We start from the raw sequence: 20883 nt of genomic DNA, 5'->3' as shown, positions 1-20883 counted from the left end.
AAAAAAAAATGATGTCAGAAGAACGTAGTGGTGTGTGTATTATAATCGACATTAGATATAGGTTTATATATTTATACTGTGTATTATAATAACGTAACGAAATTCAGGTCCTATAGCGGTCTTCCTCTTACACCCCAACAACAAATCTTCTCACCGGCGTCTTTAAATTTGTGTCGTTACACGTTTTTATTGGATATTGCAAATAATATATTGTTGATATTTTACGAGTGGGCAAAAATATTAAGTACATAACCAGCGACACCAGACGACATTCTTGTATAACTACAAACACTCGAAATCTGTGGGCATTTCATTCTGATAGTACACCAATATAATATTATGATATACTTTAATAACGACGAATACAACCAAGACGAAAAAATAATATTTTTTCTAGTCAAATATAGTCGATTATATTTAAAGTTTCGATATAAAGGTGCCAGAGTAAAATTACTCCGCACAGCTATAATTGAGATTCTTAAAATTCTAAGAAATAGGTGTTTATTGACATTTTTATAAAATAAAAAAAAACATCATATCGATATATTTGGATATTAAGATTTGTGTTTAATAGTACTATAGGATAACTACTGACTTTAAAAATAATATTAACATTATATTATATTATAACACCGGCTGATGACGTAGCGTAGTTGTTGTTGAACACGCACGCAATGTCAGCCAAATGAACTTCGTAATATTTACTACGCAACGGTATAAAAACGATATTGTCACGTCATTTCGGTCCAAAAATTAAAAAAAATTATCTCGCAACATCCCTTTTCTATTTTTTTTTCTCCTCTTCTACCCAACAACAACCACTTGTATTGTCGTAATCGATCTGCCGACAATAAACACCACGCGTAAATGTCATGTTCTTATATTAATTCAGTTAATCTGAATCACGAAGATGCAAATATCAACACATTACGTGTACTAAAATATACTAAACGATATAAAATGTATATTATTATATTGAATGCCTAATGCTAATATAGGTACAATGGTCGATCGATTTGTTTACGTACCTAATCAATAGGTACGCAATAACAATAATTATTAGCGGCTGATTTGTCAACCAATCAATACGGTTAGGTTTGAATTATGTTATTTACCATGGCCTGATGTTCACTTACAAGTGTAAAACGACATCTAACAAATTATTTTATTATTTGTATACGATTTTTTTAACGATCCGAATTTTGTTCGCAGGACGTCCGCCGCCCCGAGTTACTTGGTGGCAAGAGAACGCACTAATCGACGAGACATTCGAAACGCTACCGGACCGAAAGGTGAGAAACGTGTTGCGGTTAGAACGACTGGAACGCCGTCACCTCAGCACCGTGTTCACTTGTCAGGCATCCAACAATCACATGGTGCCGCCCATATCGAGCTCCGTCTCGTTGGACATGATACGTGAGTACATGCACAAGTTTTAATACAAAATTATATAAACAGCAGTGGTTCGTTTGGGTAGGTTGGTCTTAATATGAATTTGCCGAATGCCCATCATAATAACGCAGGCCGATCGATAGTAACGACGTAGGGCTGCCTAAGGAATTGAGGGTATTTGTTTGTGCTATAGCTACAATCTTTGGCGTATAAAACAGCACTTATTTTTGTATTTTTTTTCAATAGGCCTTTTATTTCTTTTAATAAAAGTATCTAAGTTTAGCAACTCATTTATAATAACATTGTTACGCCATATTGTAATTGTAAATAGTTTCGGCATACAATCAATTTCAACAAAATTTTAATTTTGTATTATAGCGAAAATACTAAATAGCATATAAAATAGTTATTGGACCACTATATTTTGACGATTTGTTCAATTCCACGAGTGTTGGATGACATAAAACATCGCAGTATATTGATATAATTATATTAAGTACATTTATACGAAGAGTCGACGGAATATCGAATAGGCTGTCCGTTTTCTGTATGCTTATGCAATACTAACGGTATAATGATATGTGTGTGGGTATAGATGCCTTTTGACGGCGAAACAGGCGGCAACACGGAAATTGACAAAAACCGTACAATAATAATATATTTAAGCAAATTTATGTATGATATACATTTTATAGATGTGACCGTATCCGACGTCCGACATATATCGATTCTCTTAAATCTGGTTAGAACTCAACAAAAAGATCAGACGATCGAAACTATACATCATAAACGAAATAGTCACGGTGCACGTTTTAACCGTTTAAATAAATAATAATATATGACGTGCACAACACTGGTGTGTAACAAAACGTAATCAGATGCAATGCTGGTAGTGATGGTGGCGGTTTATGTACGAGAATACCGAATACAATTTATTATTACAACCTACTATAACTTTATAATATTAAAAACGAAATCGCAAACCATGACTCTTGAAATGACAATCTTATCCAACGATCCGAGGTGGTTGTTATCGGATCGTGTCGACACCGAACGATTTTAGTGACCATGAATTTTTTTTTAACTGCTTGATTTCGACCGAAGTATAGTTATCCCGTAGGACACTCGCGGTGACCGTAAATACGTGAGACGACGCCGTACGCTCATTCCTAATAATATGACGTTGAAGTATTGTATGCAGAACGATGTGAAATCGATGTCGGAGGACTAAAACGTCGTTATTCTAACTATCTGTGCGGCACAATCGTACACACGCACATGCACATTTACGCATATATTGTGCCGACCTCCGAAGACGTTAACGATCGGACCGAATTTGATTTATAGCCCGTTTCTCGCCACTATCCGATTTAATTTTCGTTACGAATTATTTATGTTTTCCCCCAGCCCGACGATTCGCTCGGCCGACGAGTTTAGCGGTACGTATCGATTTATCATGTGTTTAAGACTCACCGCCGCCGGATGCGCGTGGGTATTTTACACGTCGATACGTATACGTATAAATTGAAATACTAATAATTGTATCTGACAACGATCGACACGGCACTAATATTGTCGTATTTTGTGTAAAAAAAATTAGTCATCAACAATTTTAAACGCCTGAATAGAAGTCAGATTAGCCATTTCAATGATCCAATCACTCCAATCACTTGGTAAAAATAAATAAAGAAAAAAATAAATATTATGAAATAATATAATTCTCGAGATCATTCGTACTTAATCAACTGTATTGTCAATTGTTATTATTTTTTAATATATATTATTATCACATATGTTACTAAAATTATCGATTAGATATCTGCCTAATATATACATTTTAACTGATATTATTTTAGATGCATTTTTCTGATTATACTTACTGTCATAACGTATACTGTCTCTGTATTCATTTTAAATTTATGATTTTAAATTGCAATACAACTACAATACAGATAATATAAAGTTACTCGTATTATTATGTTCATGACATTTTAAAAATCTGTAATTCATTTTACGGGTAGTTCATAAGGTTATATGAATGTGCTATAATAGGTACACCACTATATTTATGAGCACAATAATAATTTATTGTTGTTTCCGAACGTATTCGAAAAAAATATTGATTCGTTAGTACCCTGTGATCTACACCGAGACTAAAGTAGTTACTCGGTGCCTGTACCACTACTTATCATAATTTAGTGTTGAATAAGAAATTTTTTTGTACGGCACGACAAGTAAAAAATATACCTTTAGTGTGAATATTTTGTGCTTACACTTCATGTAATAACTAACTGAAATTGGCAAATTAAATACTTATGTAATTTACGTGTCCATAATGATAGCGGAGGTGCGGACCTTCTCTAATTTTCTTTATCATAACAGAATAACGATGATAAATATTTCTCGTAAATTGAATATAAAATGAATTTGATAAATAAACGTTTAAAAGTTTTAACTTTTTTTTTATTGAATTTAAAATAAAATTAGAATATATTTTTTGAACGTAATGTGTTAATAAATGTAAATACTCTTGCATATTAATATCAGCTTTGACTGACTACTATTGAATTAATCTAATTGCTATAAATGAAAATATGTCTTTTCGTTGAAATTTTGTTATTAGCTCATATAAATTAGATATTTCAATTTTATAAGAAAAATAAATTAAATACAATATATATATAAATGTACATTGTATAAAAGAAGATATATTTTAGTCACTGGATATTTTTATTAATTTGTTTCTCAGTATACACTTTTAAAAGTTTTGGAAAATTTTAAATAGTTTTGAAGTTTATTACATTCAAAATTATAATACAAATATCTTTTATTCATAAAATCGAGTACATTTGTAATTTTTGTTTGATATTAAATTAATAAAATCTTGAAGTTAGGAATCTCAGTCATTAGGAAAATGTTTTATAAAATATATACTAGAATATTAAACTTATAAATAAATATAAAATGGGATACTAAGAATTATATTTAGTTTATATAAATAATATATTATTTATAAAAATGTATGTATATTGTGTATATAATGTATATACATATTTATTTTTTGTTAGGTTAAATATAATTAAACAAAAATATATCTTTAATTTTTAACTTTCAATTAAATTAGTTTTATTCTATACTGTTCTATACTTCTGTTTACATTATACGCATACATATTATCATCATTTTTTTTTTTTTTATAAAAACTATTTTACATTTTACTTTTCTTTTTTGTTATTTTTTCGATAAAGTTTTCATAAAAGTCGAGCTTATAATATTAAATTGACTTAAAAATATAAATAAAAAAATCAGCTTCAATGGTCTTGATAAAAATATAATCTATAACTTTTGTTACAGGGTCGATTTATAAATTTAAATTTAATATCGATGCAGTCTAATCAATACTTACCATGAGAATAGTTTTCTCTACAGTTGTAAAATAATTAAATTATATTATTTCCAACATAAAAATGTCAATAATACACAATGTACATACAACACTTTACACTAACAGCTATTAATTATGAAATGACAAATAGATTATTATACACTCATAGTTCATGATAACCGATACCGTGATTTATCAACAAATAATAACAATAATAATAATATTATAAATATCAATTCAACCTGTGATAACCATCTATGAAAAATTTAAATAATATCTTACGCCTCTCATCAGCAGTCTATTATTGACATATTGTTAATTAAATATAAATTCAGATTTCATACTTAATATTCACTTCGGTTGGGCTATTTAATAAAAAGAATCATACAGTCGTTGTGACGTTTTTACATTGATTATTACGACAAGCCGTTTAATTATACAAGTTTGTTACACCGTACACATGAACAATAGGATAGAGAAGGAGTGTAATTACGAACACAAACGGCATGTAACAAAAGCGTGAAAATTAAACAAACACGACCGTCATCGGTGAAGCAGTAACACGACACCTTCACACGCTCGGAAATACAAAAAAGTCGTCGCCGTCAAAACCCGGGAATACGACCAGAATCTTGTCTCAGCGCAATAATTATCGAACGAGTAAATATGTCATTGTACAATGTTCCCTAGAAATGTATATTATATTTCGTCCGAACCCATTAAGGATATAAGCTTTTGCAAACCTATCGATATTTAGACGAACGCATCAAAGGACATTCAGCTATTTGCGGATATGTCACACAGGAACATATACGCCTTTAATTTACTATGAATAACTGCGTCGAATATATGATTTATCAAAATGTAATTAAAACGTGCATAAATATATTTTATTTAAATTGTATATTGTGTATGAACAAATTGCACACCATACCTACCAGCTACCGACAGCCGGTCATGTAAAGTACTTAAGTAAATTTATTCAAATACGGATTTCAAATAGATTGGATAAAAAAAGAGTTCCTACTATGGCGAAGTATTTTAAAGCAAAAGTAAAATTTAAAAAATAAATAATATTCTATAAAATAAATTTAAAACACGAAAGTGCTTAAAAAAAAGTTTAATATTATAAAGTAAAATATTTCAAAACTATCGATAAATGTATTTTTTTTTACATACTTATTAATGGGCTTATTGGAAGTTGATGCATTTCGCATTTTTTTTTTTTTTTGGAACTTTTTAGACGGTGCTCTCCTGGCCACAAATGTGTTTCATTAGTATGTGAATCTAATCAACTAATTTTTATTTTACATTTTTTGATGTTTATTACTTTTTAAGTCATTTTTTGACATTTTTAGGTAATTTCCCCACATTTTTAGTCATTTTTACTGATTTCAAATTAGTTCACTTAAAACGTATACTATATTTGTAATTTTTTTATTTAACTTTTAAGGACATTTTTTGTCATTTTTATGTCATATTTTGAGTAATTTGTAAACTTTGATAAAGGTATATATATAATTTTATAGTAAAATAGAGTACAATTTAAAAAAACATATTTTTATTAATTTAAAACAAACATTTGTAAATTGTTTAGGTCATTTTTTAATGTTTTTAAGGTCATCAGCAACAGAACCCTACTTATCAGTATTTGTATACCGACTCAAATACTTTTTTTTTTACGAAGTATTCGATGGCGTGTTTTACAACGTATCAAAATAAGTGCCCGACTCTGTGTGTATTCGTACTCGAATAGGCGTTTTCATAAAGTATATTATAATAATATTGTATTATTTTACAAGGCTGCTGCTGACGGCCGCGACGGTTCCTCCGCTGCACCGAACGTTCGGCCGACTCGCATTGTAATACTCCCGAGCAGAGCTATAGTCTCGATTATGCGTCTCGTGTATTATATAATATTGTAATTTATTATTAGGTACGTTTTCGTCTGCACCGCGAATACGATTTCTGCGTCGTATTATACATTAATCGTACATTATACGTGTGTGTTGTGCGCGTATATATATATATATATATTATATCGTAACATTGCCACCGCTGCGGCGGATTATCGTTCGGTGTAATATTTTATTGTGTACAACAACAACACAATAATAATAATATATGTATACCTGGGTACCGGCAACGCGCAGCAACGACGACTAAACCTTGCCGATTTCGCTTAATAATAGCACAACAGATTAGCGTGTGCGTGGGAGCTTATTTCCCGATTGCGGCCGTGCGGTGTGCGTGTGTGTGTTCGAACGCAATAATTATTACACAATCGTGACAATCTGACGAGCGTAGTAAATAGACCGAAGTGAACATTCTAGTCGAACGTTCGCCGAGTCTCTCGATAAACAGTAGTAATACGTACAATAATATAATAATGATATGCGAAGGCGCACGACGAGACGCCGCACACATCACGTCCCCTTGGCCGTCGCTTCGTCGTTTATAGACCACCCGAAATCGCGTGTCGTTTCGTAATCGCATTCGCGATAAAATCACTGTTTACCGGAATAATTATTACTATAGGCATTAAATTATTACTATTATTATTATTATTATTATTATTATATTACGTTATACGCGACGTCGAGCGAGGCGCGCACAAGTAAGATTCATATGATTTATTATTTTCGATTATCGTCGTTTTGGTATTATTATTATATTATTATTACTATTGTTATGATTTATACTGGATAATATATTTAGAGGCATCAGCCGAGACGATAAAACGACATTATAATAATATTATTATTACTCTGATTAATCACAAATTATATTATTACACTTTGTTTTCCCGGTTTTGTTGTATACGCCGCACGGTGCACATCAGACATCACATTGTCGATTTTCACCGAATAGACTTTTTTTTTTAAATATTTTACAGTTATTTTTTTCGCTTTAAAACATTTCGAACCCCACCGAAAGGCGGTTCGTCAAACTATATATTTTACAATCATAAACCACTGTTATCTTAAACTCGATTTGTGTGATGTTTATACGCGATATGTCGTATTTATAATATTTAATTGCAATTACCTATATATTATTTTGTTCTTCTGGTATTTATTCGGCGTTGTTTTATTAATTGAGAAGAGCATCATCTGAGACTACCATATTATATATTATTTAATTTACTGCTTGCGGCTTGTCTCGAAAGAGTATATTCACTATAAAGTATGTGGTTTTCTGTGTAAATGGTTTTATTAGAAATAGACTAAACGATACAACGGAAACCGTAGGTAAGTAATAAGAACTACGATTTTTAGTATTACGAATACGGTTTGTAATGCACTATCGATATTGAAAATAATCTGTCTTTTTTTAAGTAAATTCCTATTGATCGACCGACTGGCACTCGAGAATTACTGTCGCCGTTGAATATTAGAGTCCCGGGGATTAAGTTTATGTTTGCATTTTCCATTCAATGAACCTTTGTATACTTACTACTAATCTTATACTCAACAATATTGTTTTCCTAATGATGTGATTAGCTAATGAAAACTCATCGTTCTAAAAGTGTTAATTATATATATTATCCTTTTAACTAACTCACGGTAATATGCATATATTGCTACTATTGTTATTTTTTATCATTGCTATTGGTTGGCAATGTTATTAATTCCTTTGAGGCTTTTGTTAATTGATATGATTAAAGTTGTATTATCCGTATATTACGGCCCGATATGTTTTCCTAAATAAAGAAATCTATGAACAAATTGCCCATGTCACAATGCAATAAGACTCATGTCTGGATATAAGATTGGCCGAAAATATTATGCAATTCGTTTATTACTCTAATACTCCCAATGTATATTATTATAAATATTGTTACGAGTCTAGTTTTCCGATAAATATATCGGGGCCGTCAAAGCGGTTTTATACTGTACCAAAAAAGTTTTCTAGTGGGAAATCACATAATATTTCAAAACCAATAATTTCCTTGCCAAATTTAGAACCTCCATAATATATGGTATCAAAATATAGGTCACGCGACTGCTGAGATTTATAAAATAAAAACACTTTCAATAATATTTCCTTTGCTTATTAAATCACATATGATATCTTACAATATCTTTATAATAGTCTATTATTATATTTATTTTACTTCTAGAATGCACATCACAATACGAGTACATTTTCAATCTGGTGAGATGGGTATACAATCCTAGGAAACTACGTCATATTGTTATTTTAGTCATAAAAATCATAACTTAAATACAAATATCTAGTTTTCTGCATGCGCGGCACTTGAAATGGTATGGAATCACAAAACTTCAACTATTTTTTCCTCAGACCTCGTATATTAGGATACACGATGTAAAGGAAGAACGTTCTTATTTTTCTTGCTAAAGTCTAATGTTAATTAATTTTCAAGGGACATTTGGACGGTTTACACAGACTTCATAACTTCATTCGTCTCCTGTAACAGCTATCGTGATTGTCTGTACGTCTTTGAGGAATTCTCGTGATTTTAACTCTGATCCGTTGTGACGCATCAGGTCAACGCAGGAACCGCATAAGTACTAGCCGTGTGTGTGCTGACCTGAATAGTCCGTTATGAAAAAGACAACTTTAATTCAAAACCACTTTTACACCGAAGCCCGCGGTAGGTATGGTTCGCTCACGTCTCGGCGGTTACCACCTGTAGTATTCGCCTGTGAACTTTCACACACTCGCACGCACCGCAAACACATGTTTGGCACTCACGAAGGCGTAATATATTTATAACAATTACGACAGTGTTACTGCGCTTTTGTGAACTTTTTTAATACTACTAAGCTTAAAACCATGATGCCGTATACGTATAAATATATAATATATGCAATATACATATTATATTATATTTTGCATACAGAATAATAACTGTTGTAGCGCGCCGAATAAGTTTTTATTTAATTATGTTTATATTATACAATATTATACATTATAATATAGCGTATATATTAATTTTTTTTCACCGTTATCACCGACCTTCATTATTATTATTAAAATCACTTAATTAAAAAGTGCGACCGGCTGTTGTTTTCGACAGAAATGGAACGTTGCGCAACGGCCGTGAAGAAATGTGGCTGTGGTAGCTATCGCATTATGGGGGTGGGTACAGTTGTAGAGGGGCGGTGGTGGTCGTGGTTCGTGGTGACGTTGAACAGCAGTGTCCAGGGGTAAGAGATGAATTATTTATAAATTAATTTGGTAGGCCTCGTATCGGTCTTGAAATTGGTTTTCAAAACAATGGACTCCCCTTCGACCAACTCGTTGCCATCAATTGGTCAATATTACTTACACTACCCCCGCGCTTTTAGTTATAACAATAGTGCCTATTAATATTTAAGTGGAAAAATTGTCCGTAATTTTTAATTGTTATCGCTTAAACAATTAAGTACATCATGTCTAAATATTTCCAAGTTTGATTTCTAAGAATATATTTTATTTTCTGCAAACCTTTATTTATAATTGTGAATTCTAAACACATAATTTTTTTTTTATCTTCTAACTATTCAACCTATACTGATATTTAACTTAAGTAAACTTATAGCTAAACTAGTTACCTAGGTATTTTATACTTACCAAATACAATCTTACAGATTTGATAAATTTATTAAAACCATATATACATTTTTTTTTACCAACTACTTTGATAAACTTAATTTATGTGTTTTTTTTTATTTAGTATGATTATAATTTTATCGATATTTTTATAAAATTTTATCGACTGATTAACGGTTGATAGCGTGACAATACTAAATATAATAACTTAACCACTGAGATACATAAAAATAAATTCAATTCACACTATGATTTTATTTTATTTTTTATTTGAACTACTTTGTTGTTTATTATAATCGAACAAAGGCTACTATTTAAAACATGTATTTATTTATCTTTATGTCCATCATCCCGTTTTGGAGCAGAAAAAATGCTTTAGTTCGGTCTCAATAAAAAAGGTGGTTTCTGATATAAAATATTATTTAATAAATACTATGAAGAAAAAAGGTACTTTGTATTGTTTTCTTGTAAATTATAATTTTTGAACGTTCTGTCTCAAAAAATCTTTTCTGTCACAACTGAATCATTTCTATAAGCATTTCTTTATAATAGTACTAAGTATAAATTATCGCATTTGTAAGTATTAAATATTTATCTGAATCCTTAAAGTATTTAAATTAAAATACATTTAAAATTAAATCTCTGAAAATGTTTCAAAGAAATTATTTCGTATCGCGTATTCTATTAATTTGAAAATGCCATGATTTTAAACCCTCACAAATACGCCACCTAATTGCACAACATTTCATCTTTTGTTACTTTTTAAGCACTATTTATGTTAAGATTTATTTTTTTTAACTACTTAAAATTGTAGTTAAAATAAATACATTCACACATTCTACATTCATAATATTGGTTTCATCAGTAACGTAGCTGAAACTCAAACTAAGGGGAAGGGGATATTAAAAAATTGTAATACATCACGAAATATTGTGAGTAATTCAACTTTTTCCAATTATTATTTTATAACAATGCTTAAAACATAACCAATAAAAAATTCCAAGGGGGGCATACATCTTCCAATAAATATTTGTTTGGTTTCATTGGCCGCATTAAATAAGCTAATAAATAAAATTTCAATATTATGCTAATTTTCATTATAAAGATCAATAAATCTGAATGTTTACGTATTCTCGATATTTGTAATCCACGTTTACTATGCATATTTTTAATGTAACGTATAATATACGTTGTGTATCAATAACACAGTCATACATAACTTTATATAAACTTTTATTCAGGTATAACATTTCTTAACATTCAAAAGTTCATAAATATATTTTTCATTTTTTTCCCAAGCTTAGTTTAAATCCCAGCTTGATCCTATTTGTATGTCACAAAAACTAATATTATATCTATTCACACATGGTAGTTTTGTAGAAGAAAAAAGGAAACACTTTTTATTCATAACACTCTGCGTGGCCAACTCTGTATTGCATTTAGGTATAGTGTAAAGAAGAGATAAATTACAAAATCTCAGCTAATAATAATATACTTCTATAGTGTTTGCCATCAATTTTTTTATTTTTTTCTCCTGTATTTCCGATACGATAATAATTATCCTGGTGACCATATTCTCTGTGATAATATTTACCTTTTACGATATAATATTTAAAAAAATATATTTTGCATGATTTTACATATTTGGGCATGCATGAATAAAATCATATTTTTCATATTTCAATAGTTTCAAGTTATCTGCAATATGCCAACACTGTTTTTATTATTATTTTTTATTTTCACTAGGTACTATTATATTTGTTTTACCGTATATATTATGCTGATAACAACGCATTTTTGTAATACTTGTTGTCTACTATAGGTTAGTGCTCTTGAAACTATGTGAAATCGATTTCAAACTATATGCACATTATAAAATCCAAATAGATATTACTTTATGTGATGGCACAAGCATAAAATTTGGAAATCCTCTCTATGAGAGTACACGAAGGGTGCAATGAAGGGTACTTGGTCTACCTGTGTACACTCTGACGACCGTTATCGATGACGTCGAGGTATCGTTTTAGATCGATGTTCAGCTATACTGTATCGTGTCAAAGGTTTTGTTAACCCGACCAGATTAATGAACTTTGTCGTGCCTACGTTTTTATGATGGAGTCAAAACAGCTTGAAATCCACGGATACTCGTATACTATTTGAGTTATTTTCTGAGTATTTTACCAGCAAAATTGGAACTGTTTTACGCCATAGAATTTAAAAGGTGTATTTCAATATTAAATTATTATAATTATAATTATGATAATAACATATAATTCCGATTTTGTGACAAATGTCATCAGAGCAAGAGACACATTTAAGTCAAAATAGTTTAAGTGTATTGTGTATAGACTCGATTTGCAGATCAAAAGTAATTTGTGATATTATTCTAAATTTATATATCGTAACAATCGTTGAGGTTTATTTATTATACCGCCGGGAGCAATTATATTTATACATTCCAAGCGTCCGAATTAATATGAAACAAATTGAGCTAATGTAAAATAATATTTCGCAATACATTTAGAGAGTTGTGTATATGTTTTGCTAAAATAATACTCTATGTTGCACATACATTTGTTTGTGATATTCTTTTTACAATAAACCAAAACTACTGTATTTTAAAACAATATATTCATATTATTTTGTAAAAAAAATAAAATAAAACAGGTTAGGTACTATATGCTGTGTTATAAATTCAAAGTTAGGCGGACAAGACCCTTTCTAGTTCCTTTTGACATTTATACCCAACAGTCGGTCCTTTATGCGCATAATATATCATCCTTACAGAGTTTATGATTTTCCAAATTGCCTGGAATAGCGGTTTGTGGCCGCCAGCGTCTGGGCTACCATTTAATTGTAAAACAATGGTAACCCGCTGAAATCATTCGGTCACGTAGAGAAAACGAAAAATTTAAATAACAAATTGGATGTATGCTAACGACTTTGATAAATTGCAGTAATTGTGAATGCAATTAAATGTTATAAGTCTTCGAAGTTTCATCTCTGGTTTTTAGTGTATATTAATTATTTTACATTTTAATGTTTGATTTACATCTGACTAATTTAATTTTTTGTTTAATTTAAATTCAAAACGTTTTAATATACAATTTTTGAACAAATGTAGATTTCTTTTAATATTTCGGATTTATATAACCGTTTTATATTAAATAAAAATAATATCGCTGCAAGATTTAAAAATATATGTATAGAAAATAAAATTGGCAAATGTTTTCATTGTATTAAAATCGAAATTGAGATGGAACAAAATAAGAGCTATTATTGTTTACTTAAAATGTTTTATTAAAAAATAACCAACGGGTTCGATAGTGCCCAGTGTCAGTTTCCAGTGAATAAAATAATATATAACAATAATAATCCACATCGCGCCGGGTTATTATAAACGTTTTTTGGAATACTGTTGTTTAAAACATACAAGTACCTTCAGATTTATTCATTCGTATTCGTAGAACATCATCAGTAATGTATAATAATAAATAAATTATTAACTTGGCAGACATTATTTTTTTATTATCAATTGAAAAAAAAAATGTTTAGAATAATTGTAAAAGCGACGGGAAAGCTATTGAGTGGAGTACCGCCCTCGACGAGTTCAACTATTAGAATTGATTCGATCGGAATAGAGTATTAGTATTACGGCGGGGCTTTGTAATACAGTATATTGGATCAAGACAAGCAATAATAATAATAGTAACTAGTAATAATAATAATAATAATAACAACAATAATTGTCGAAATTGTCGGCGCCGTCGCCGATTAATGCCGAACATAACTTTAGTCGTAGCTACCAGGTACCTATCGTACACTGGCGCTCATCGTATTCAAACTAACCGAATTATCCGAAAAGTTTTGTTAATTCCGTTCGGAAATTATTTTACGTGCGACGCATGGTCGACGTTATTGACGGACGAAAAGGGCTCGTTTTTGCTGTCTGTGTAGGATGAAATCGCTCTTATGAACGTTCACGCGCACGCACGCTCCGACACGTGCACACACGCAACCGCGTTTTGGACTTACACATTTCGTGTCAGACAAACTATACCGATAAACAGTGAAATCAGGCGCGAAGCGAGGGAAGTTCCCTTCTTCGCTAGTCAGACACATACTATGACAGTTAGGTATATATATATAGCTGCTAGTATAATATAATTATTAGACTGTTACTTCAATCAGACCATGGATTGATCAAGGCTGGACGTGTATTACTTTCTGGTTTGATTAGGTTAGGTTGCGTATAACTATAACTAAAACATCGACAACACCAGCCTAAGCGTGACATAAAATTGTTAAACACGTTAAATCAATAATATTTAGTAAAAAAATAATATTACCAAAATGATAAATGTTATTGCTGGCTAAAAAAAAAATAAAAAAAATTAAAAATGTCGATGTTCAGAGACCGATGATAAGACTTTTATAGACTATCAAAAACAGAATTTTCTCTATCAGTCCACAGTTTTAAAGGGATTTATTCATTTTTATTTATGTACGAGTATATATAAGTATTTTATATTTATAAATATATAACACTAATCGCTAGTGATACATGTTTAATACTAATTATCTACATGCGATGAATATCGAATTATTCGCTGGCTCTATAATATAATAATAATGTCTACAACGAGTATAAGAGAATATACGACTATCTTATTGTATAATTAAATACATTCGCGTTATACTCTCTTAGACGGCTGGCAAACGATTTCGAAACTACGTGAAAATGAAACAATATCCGACTACCGGAGAAGATAGTGTTTCTGTTTGGCGAATTTATTTCGTCGCGCTGCAGTACCTACGTCGTTTCATCGTCGTCGTCGTTATTATTATTATTTTCTTATAGCGTCGCGATTCCGGACGAATAGGAGAAGGGGGTAGATTTGAACAGAATAAACGACTGTCCTTTGAGATTGGATTCACCTGGAGGGCATGCTAGTGGTAGACGTCTGTGGACGGGTAGGGAATAGCCGACATTTGTATTATGTACAGGAAGTATATAATGATAATAATAATAATATGTAGACGAGAGACGATCGCGGTCGGGCCGGAAAATTAGTTTGAGCCTCGCTGAAACGGATACTGTGTTAAAAAAAAAATAAAGAAACAAAAATACGGTCCTTAAAATATATACATATATATATTTTGACAAAGCACTTGCAATTTAAACGACCCCCACCGCTGACGTGTTCTTTAAAATGCCCCAATTACGCGGCAACGGCCGACGACAAACGTTCATCGGTCAATGTTGGTCGTTTTTGGGCACCCGTTTTTATTTATTTATTTTTTTTGTTCTATTCTCTCTCTCTCTCTCTCTCAAAAACACACACACTATCTATCTCACACATACACACTATAAACATTGAAAACCGCGTATTTCAGTCGCTTTTGTGCAAGTCACAATTCATTTTATACGCGTTTTGTTTCACTCACCTTTCATGCTTCACGCGCTACCGTAATTGTTTGTATTTGATCCACAAATATTGTCATAAGCGCATTTCTAAGAGCACACTCGTGGTAATATTGATGGACAGTGACGGGTCCCATGCCATAATGGCCTAACAACAAAAAACCTAGACGCATGTGGTACCATACTAATTATGATTTAACATCGTTAAACGGTGAAAACGCATTGCACACTGATCAGCATTTCATGTTGCACACATTTTCTTATATGAACATCATACATATTATGCAAAATAAAGGACATTAATCGAAAGCCTACAATTATTATATTCTATTTATAGTATCGAATGTAGTTGTTTATAATTTGTTTTTACAAAATATCATAGCTGAAATGTATACAATCGAATATATTTAATACCTAAGTATTATATTATAGAATTTATTATTATATTATAATATTACATTATCTGTATGTATTTTTATGTATACTTGTGGAGAAGTCTTAAATACAAATATTTATATAATATGTCTCATGTAACTTAATATGAAAACTACAAATGGTAAATAAATTGTTCTTATTACTAGCAGAAATAATTGTTGACCTTCCTTTCAATTTTGTTATAGATAAATTCATCTTACAAATACGCTGAATAAACATTTTTTTTTTTAGTTAATACATTTTTTATTTGCACTGGACAATAATATCGTATACGACATACGCTCTATCATAAATATTATCACAATATTATAATGTTTAATATAAATTGCAAGTATTATATTTTGTGTGACGGCGATAAATATGCGTATTAACATTATATATAATATTACCAGTAACAAATGTGTGTGGACTTTATGGTTAAACTTTGACTTTAATAATCGGCCAAAACTATGCTAAATAATTATGCAGGCCTAGTATTAAATTTCTCGGTCGTGAAATTGCACGTCATACGTACGACGCTAGCGCTTAAAGTATAATTATACTCTACGTCCTACGGCATTTCAAATTCGGACATGTGATGATTGTTTTTCGTCATTTTCTCGTATCACGACTTATGTAGAACTGATTTTCTATAAAATGTGCAGACTCTACATCTACATTGTAAACAAAATTAAATATAATGCTCTACGACCAACTATATCGGCGATCATGTACATAAAACCGACTGCGTCTGAGACAAAGTGTATTATGTTATTTTACGAACTGCTTGTAGCATACATCGATTACCTCAGAGTTCAACTCGATCCACACGCTGAAAATTAAATCACGAACAAATTGAATTATGATACTATTTAGCGTACATTTAATCGCGACGATCGTTTGTTTTAAATACGCACAAGTGAAATAAAAGCATTATTATCATTTTTTTTTCATTATTCTCGACGCTCGGATTGAGAGGCGGTGCCGGCAGCTGCGTCGCTATAGAGCTTAGGCCACGTGACGTGCGATTGTTTTTAATGAAGGCGCTACGCCATTAGTCGGTAGGATCGAAAGTGATAAAGCTTCTTACCTGTATAGGGTCTGCTTTTGTGGCGCGCGCGAGGTGGTCTAGAGAATCCTCGTCGTCGGCGGGTAGAAGTGCTTTTGTCTTCTCCTCACCGACCCATCACTGCTCTGATGTGGCGCGTGAAACAGCAGACCGCTGCGAGAGTGCGAAGGGTTTCGCGGTCGGGTTAGGGGTTGTTGTATACGCGAATCACGCAAATGACGATGCTTTTTGAGTGGAACGGCATCGGCAAATAAAACTACTGCCTCGTTGTTATCATAATCCTACCGACTTTCCCGAGTCTCCGTCTCCCGTTCCTCGGTACTTCTATCGCCCCATTCCTTGATATGCTCTCTCTGCGAGAACACGCACTTTCACCCCGCCGAAACCGACATCCCTTTCGCCACACATCACACAGCTCCCACGACGAATACGTTCATCTCTCAAAGAGTCACATCGCCCCTCCTGATTGTTAAGTCTCCAGGACCACTTACCACCCTTCTATAGCCAACGACTCTCATTCGTTATTTTTTCGTATCGCCACCGTGACGGGTTTTTCTAGTTTTGCGAATGTCCTCTGTGCACCAGCTGTCTCATATCTGCCCACTCGTCTGTGTCGTAGAATGTAAAACTATATAATAACGTTGCCATTTCCCGTTGTATGTTTGATCAACACATGTTTTTTGACATTAAAAACCATATTATATAGTATCGTATGCTACATAATATTATACAAAATAATATTAAGTTATTTTTATTTATTATGGTGGTGTTGATAGTATATACATGTTTTTATATTTATTAAATTTTATTTTGTATATAGTTATTTTTAACTTTTCATAATATAGATAAATGCATTTAATATTGTCGTTTCAAGTTCAATGACAAATTTTACAATTTAAAAGGTTACTTTTTGAATAAATATGTTAATACACATAATTTATAACTGTGTTATTAAGTTTAGTTTTAAAAACAACATAATCGGAATAGTTAATATTTAAGTATGAAAAACATCAACCTATAGTTCCTAAGCTGCGAAAATTAATTTTTATCGTTTTTATCAATTAACCGATACTATAATCTTATTGTATTTTATGACGATACTATAAATATAATATATATGTATAAATAAATTTCTATCAGGCATACCTATTCTAATAAGTGAGGTACAAAATAAATTATTACACAAGCTTGCAGAGATGGTATAACCTTATAGGTATTATTTTTTTATTTTTAATCACATAATAGCAGAGCTACAACTTCCGTTTGCAAATAATTTATAAAAGGGTTTGAAAATAATAATTTATCTGGATGTAGGACATGTTTTTCTTCAAAAATGCCGATCGTTAAAATAAATGATCCACCCAGCTTTCATTTTGCACTACAATAAATATACTTAATTAAAAAATGATCATATTAGTTCAACTACATTCGGAATCGACAAGATGAAATATTTCGGTAAGAACGTTGTATTGTTTAAGTTCTACTATTGTTAGTCACTGCAGACATTCGACCGTTTAAAGTTATCCATTCCCAACGCGTACGTATAGTTATAATAATATGTGTACCTATACATAGAACGTTTATGAAATAACAATACTATACTCCTCCGGTTATCAACAAAATGTTTTGTTTGCGAGGAGCTACAGAGGCTTTCGGGGGATTGCAAAAGCAGCATAATAATATATCGAGACGGTCTAAGTACAACGATGATTACGATGATGATGGTGGTGATGATAATAATTCATCGGCCGTAGGTTATGCGTCGTCGTGGATTGCATCGTTGTTAAAATTTTATGTAAATCGATAATGCCTTAATATCACTAGATATACACTTTTTTTTATACCTTACGCTCGCGTTATAACGTTATACATACTCAATTACGTGGTACAAGAGCAGTCGCGTATTAATACGTATGCAAAATTACAACACTATAATATACGATAGAGACGTCAGATATTCGCTGTCATATTCCGGATTAGTTTATATTATATTGTCATTATATTCATAACATACACTATCAATATGCATAGTATGCTTACTTGATGACTTAAGTGCTCGCGTATAAGTACGCTGACAATAATAATATTACAATGTACACATGCGTCATTTCGGGGGCCCAGAAAGGAAAATAAATAACTTTGCCCCTCGCCCCCTATTTAAAACTCTAGCTCATCGAATATTATAATATACAACACACCGAGCTTGAATATTATTTATCTAAGTGAGTTTGATGATATTACTAATTTGTCGTTCGAATATTTATATTTTAACAACTAACAAGCGTACACTATTGAAAGTTTGCTTCACGTATATACTGACTTGACTTTGCATTTCATTTTCACTAATTTTACGATTCTCCAACACATCAACTGCTCGTATTATATTATGATTATTTGGTTTACGTGTATATTGGGTGTGTACTTATATATATATATATATATTATGTATTTATTATAGTACCTATTGGTAAATTATTTCACGAGGACCACAGAAGATCTCCACCGTCACGTGTTATTACAGTTAATACGAGTAAAAAATATTTATTGTATTCTATCGCCGTTCATGACGGAAAAAAGTCGCTCCGAATTGCGCCAATGAACACTTACAAAATATATTTGACCCGGACGGACACTATACATCTCACTACCGCCTTTCCGGTAACATGCTGTGCGCGAATTGTTTGTATTTCTGAATATTCGATACGTTATAATATTATTATATCATCATGAGTGCGCAGACGAACACAGTGTACCTACCTGCGTACGGTTCGCCGAGCTACGGTGCGCGTGTATTATAAAAGCGGGGATGCATTCGCGACAGTGGGTCGGATGTATGTGATTGCGCGTGTGTGGGTGTTTATTTCTGCCTGTTTTGGCGCTTTGAAAATATGATATCGACGGAAAACGCAGTCAGCATTTATGCGCACAATAATAATATTGTCATGTTTGTTGTGTGTGCTCTCGCGCCGGAACACTGCGAAACGACGACTCTACAGACTCCCACTCCAAAAACACATACACATTCATATCACACATATATATATATATATATAATTAGACAATTAATTCGAATTCGTTAAGTTCCGAGCGCCATCAATTACGTTTCTACGACACGACGTGAAAATATGTCATATAGTGTCACGAATTTAAGTACTCATTTGTAAACGCTGTGAAAATATAATAATTGCTTACGGGCCGTATACACTATATTATCGTCGCGCGGATACAATAACTCGGTGATTAAACAGAAACAAAAACGAGGACTTTTCCAATACAAAATCGCCAACAAATTCTCGAGGTCAAACGCAAATCGATATTTTCATTTTAAACTTGTCGGTACATCTAAATAGTTTTGGTGATGTCTTTATAGAACAAAAAAACACTGATAAAATGAAACGAAATATGATCTGTAACAAGAACTGATAATAATTAGTGCTCGTATCATTGGCATTACCTATCTAGATCGTCCACTGTAAAGTATTATTATAGTAGCTTCTTTACATTCAATAATCCGTTTTTTACTGAATTTCTTACATTTGTTTAAGTGCCGATATTTTTCAATTGCTTGATACAAATAATATTATCATCTTAATAAATATGTATTTCTACCGAAATTCTCAACCGCGGATACAAATAATT

At 31.6% G+C, this 20883-nt stretch overlaps 1 protein-coding gene across 1 annotated transcript in view; it reads left to right on the top strand.

Moving 5' to 3' along the window:
- LOC132924052 (nephrin-like) overlaps nucleotides 1–20883 on the top strand; it is a 433787-nt gene that overhangs the window by 327053 nt on the left and 85851 nt on the right. Inside the window, exon 5 of the mRNA XM_060988125.1 lies at nucleotides 1213–1416. Within this exon, the coding sequence (XP_060844108.1) occupies nucleotides 1213–1416 (204 nt within the window). The remainder of the gene's footprint in view (nucleotides 1–1212; nucleotides 1417–20883) is intronic.

Source organism: Rhopalosiphum padi, chromosome 3 (assembly GCF_020882245.1).
Source record: "Rhopalosiphum padi isolate XX-2018 chromosome 3, ASM2088224v1, whole genome shotgun sequence".
Taxonomy (NCBI): Eukaryota; Metazoa; Arthropoda; class Insecta; order Hemiptera; family Aphididae; genus Rhopalosiphum; species Rhopalosiphum padi.
The sequence above is the reverse complement of the archived record's forward strand: the minus strand, read 5'-3'. Positions and strand labels throughout refer to the sequence as shown.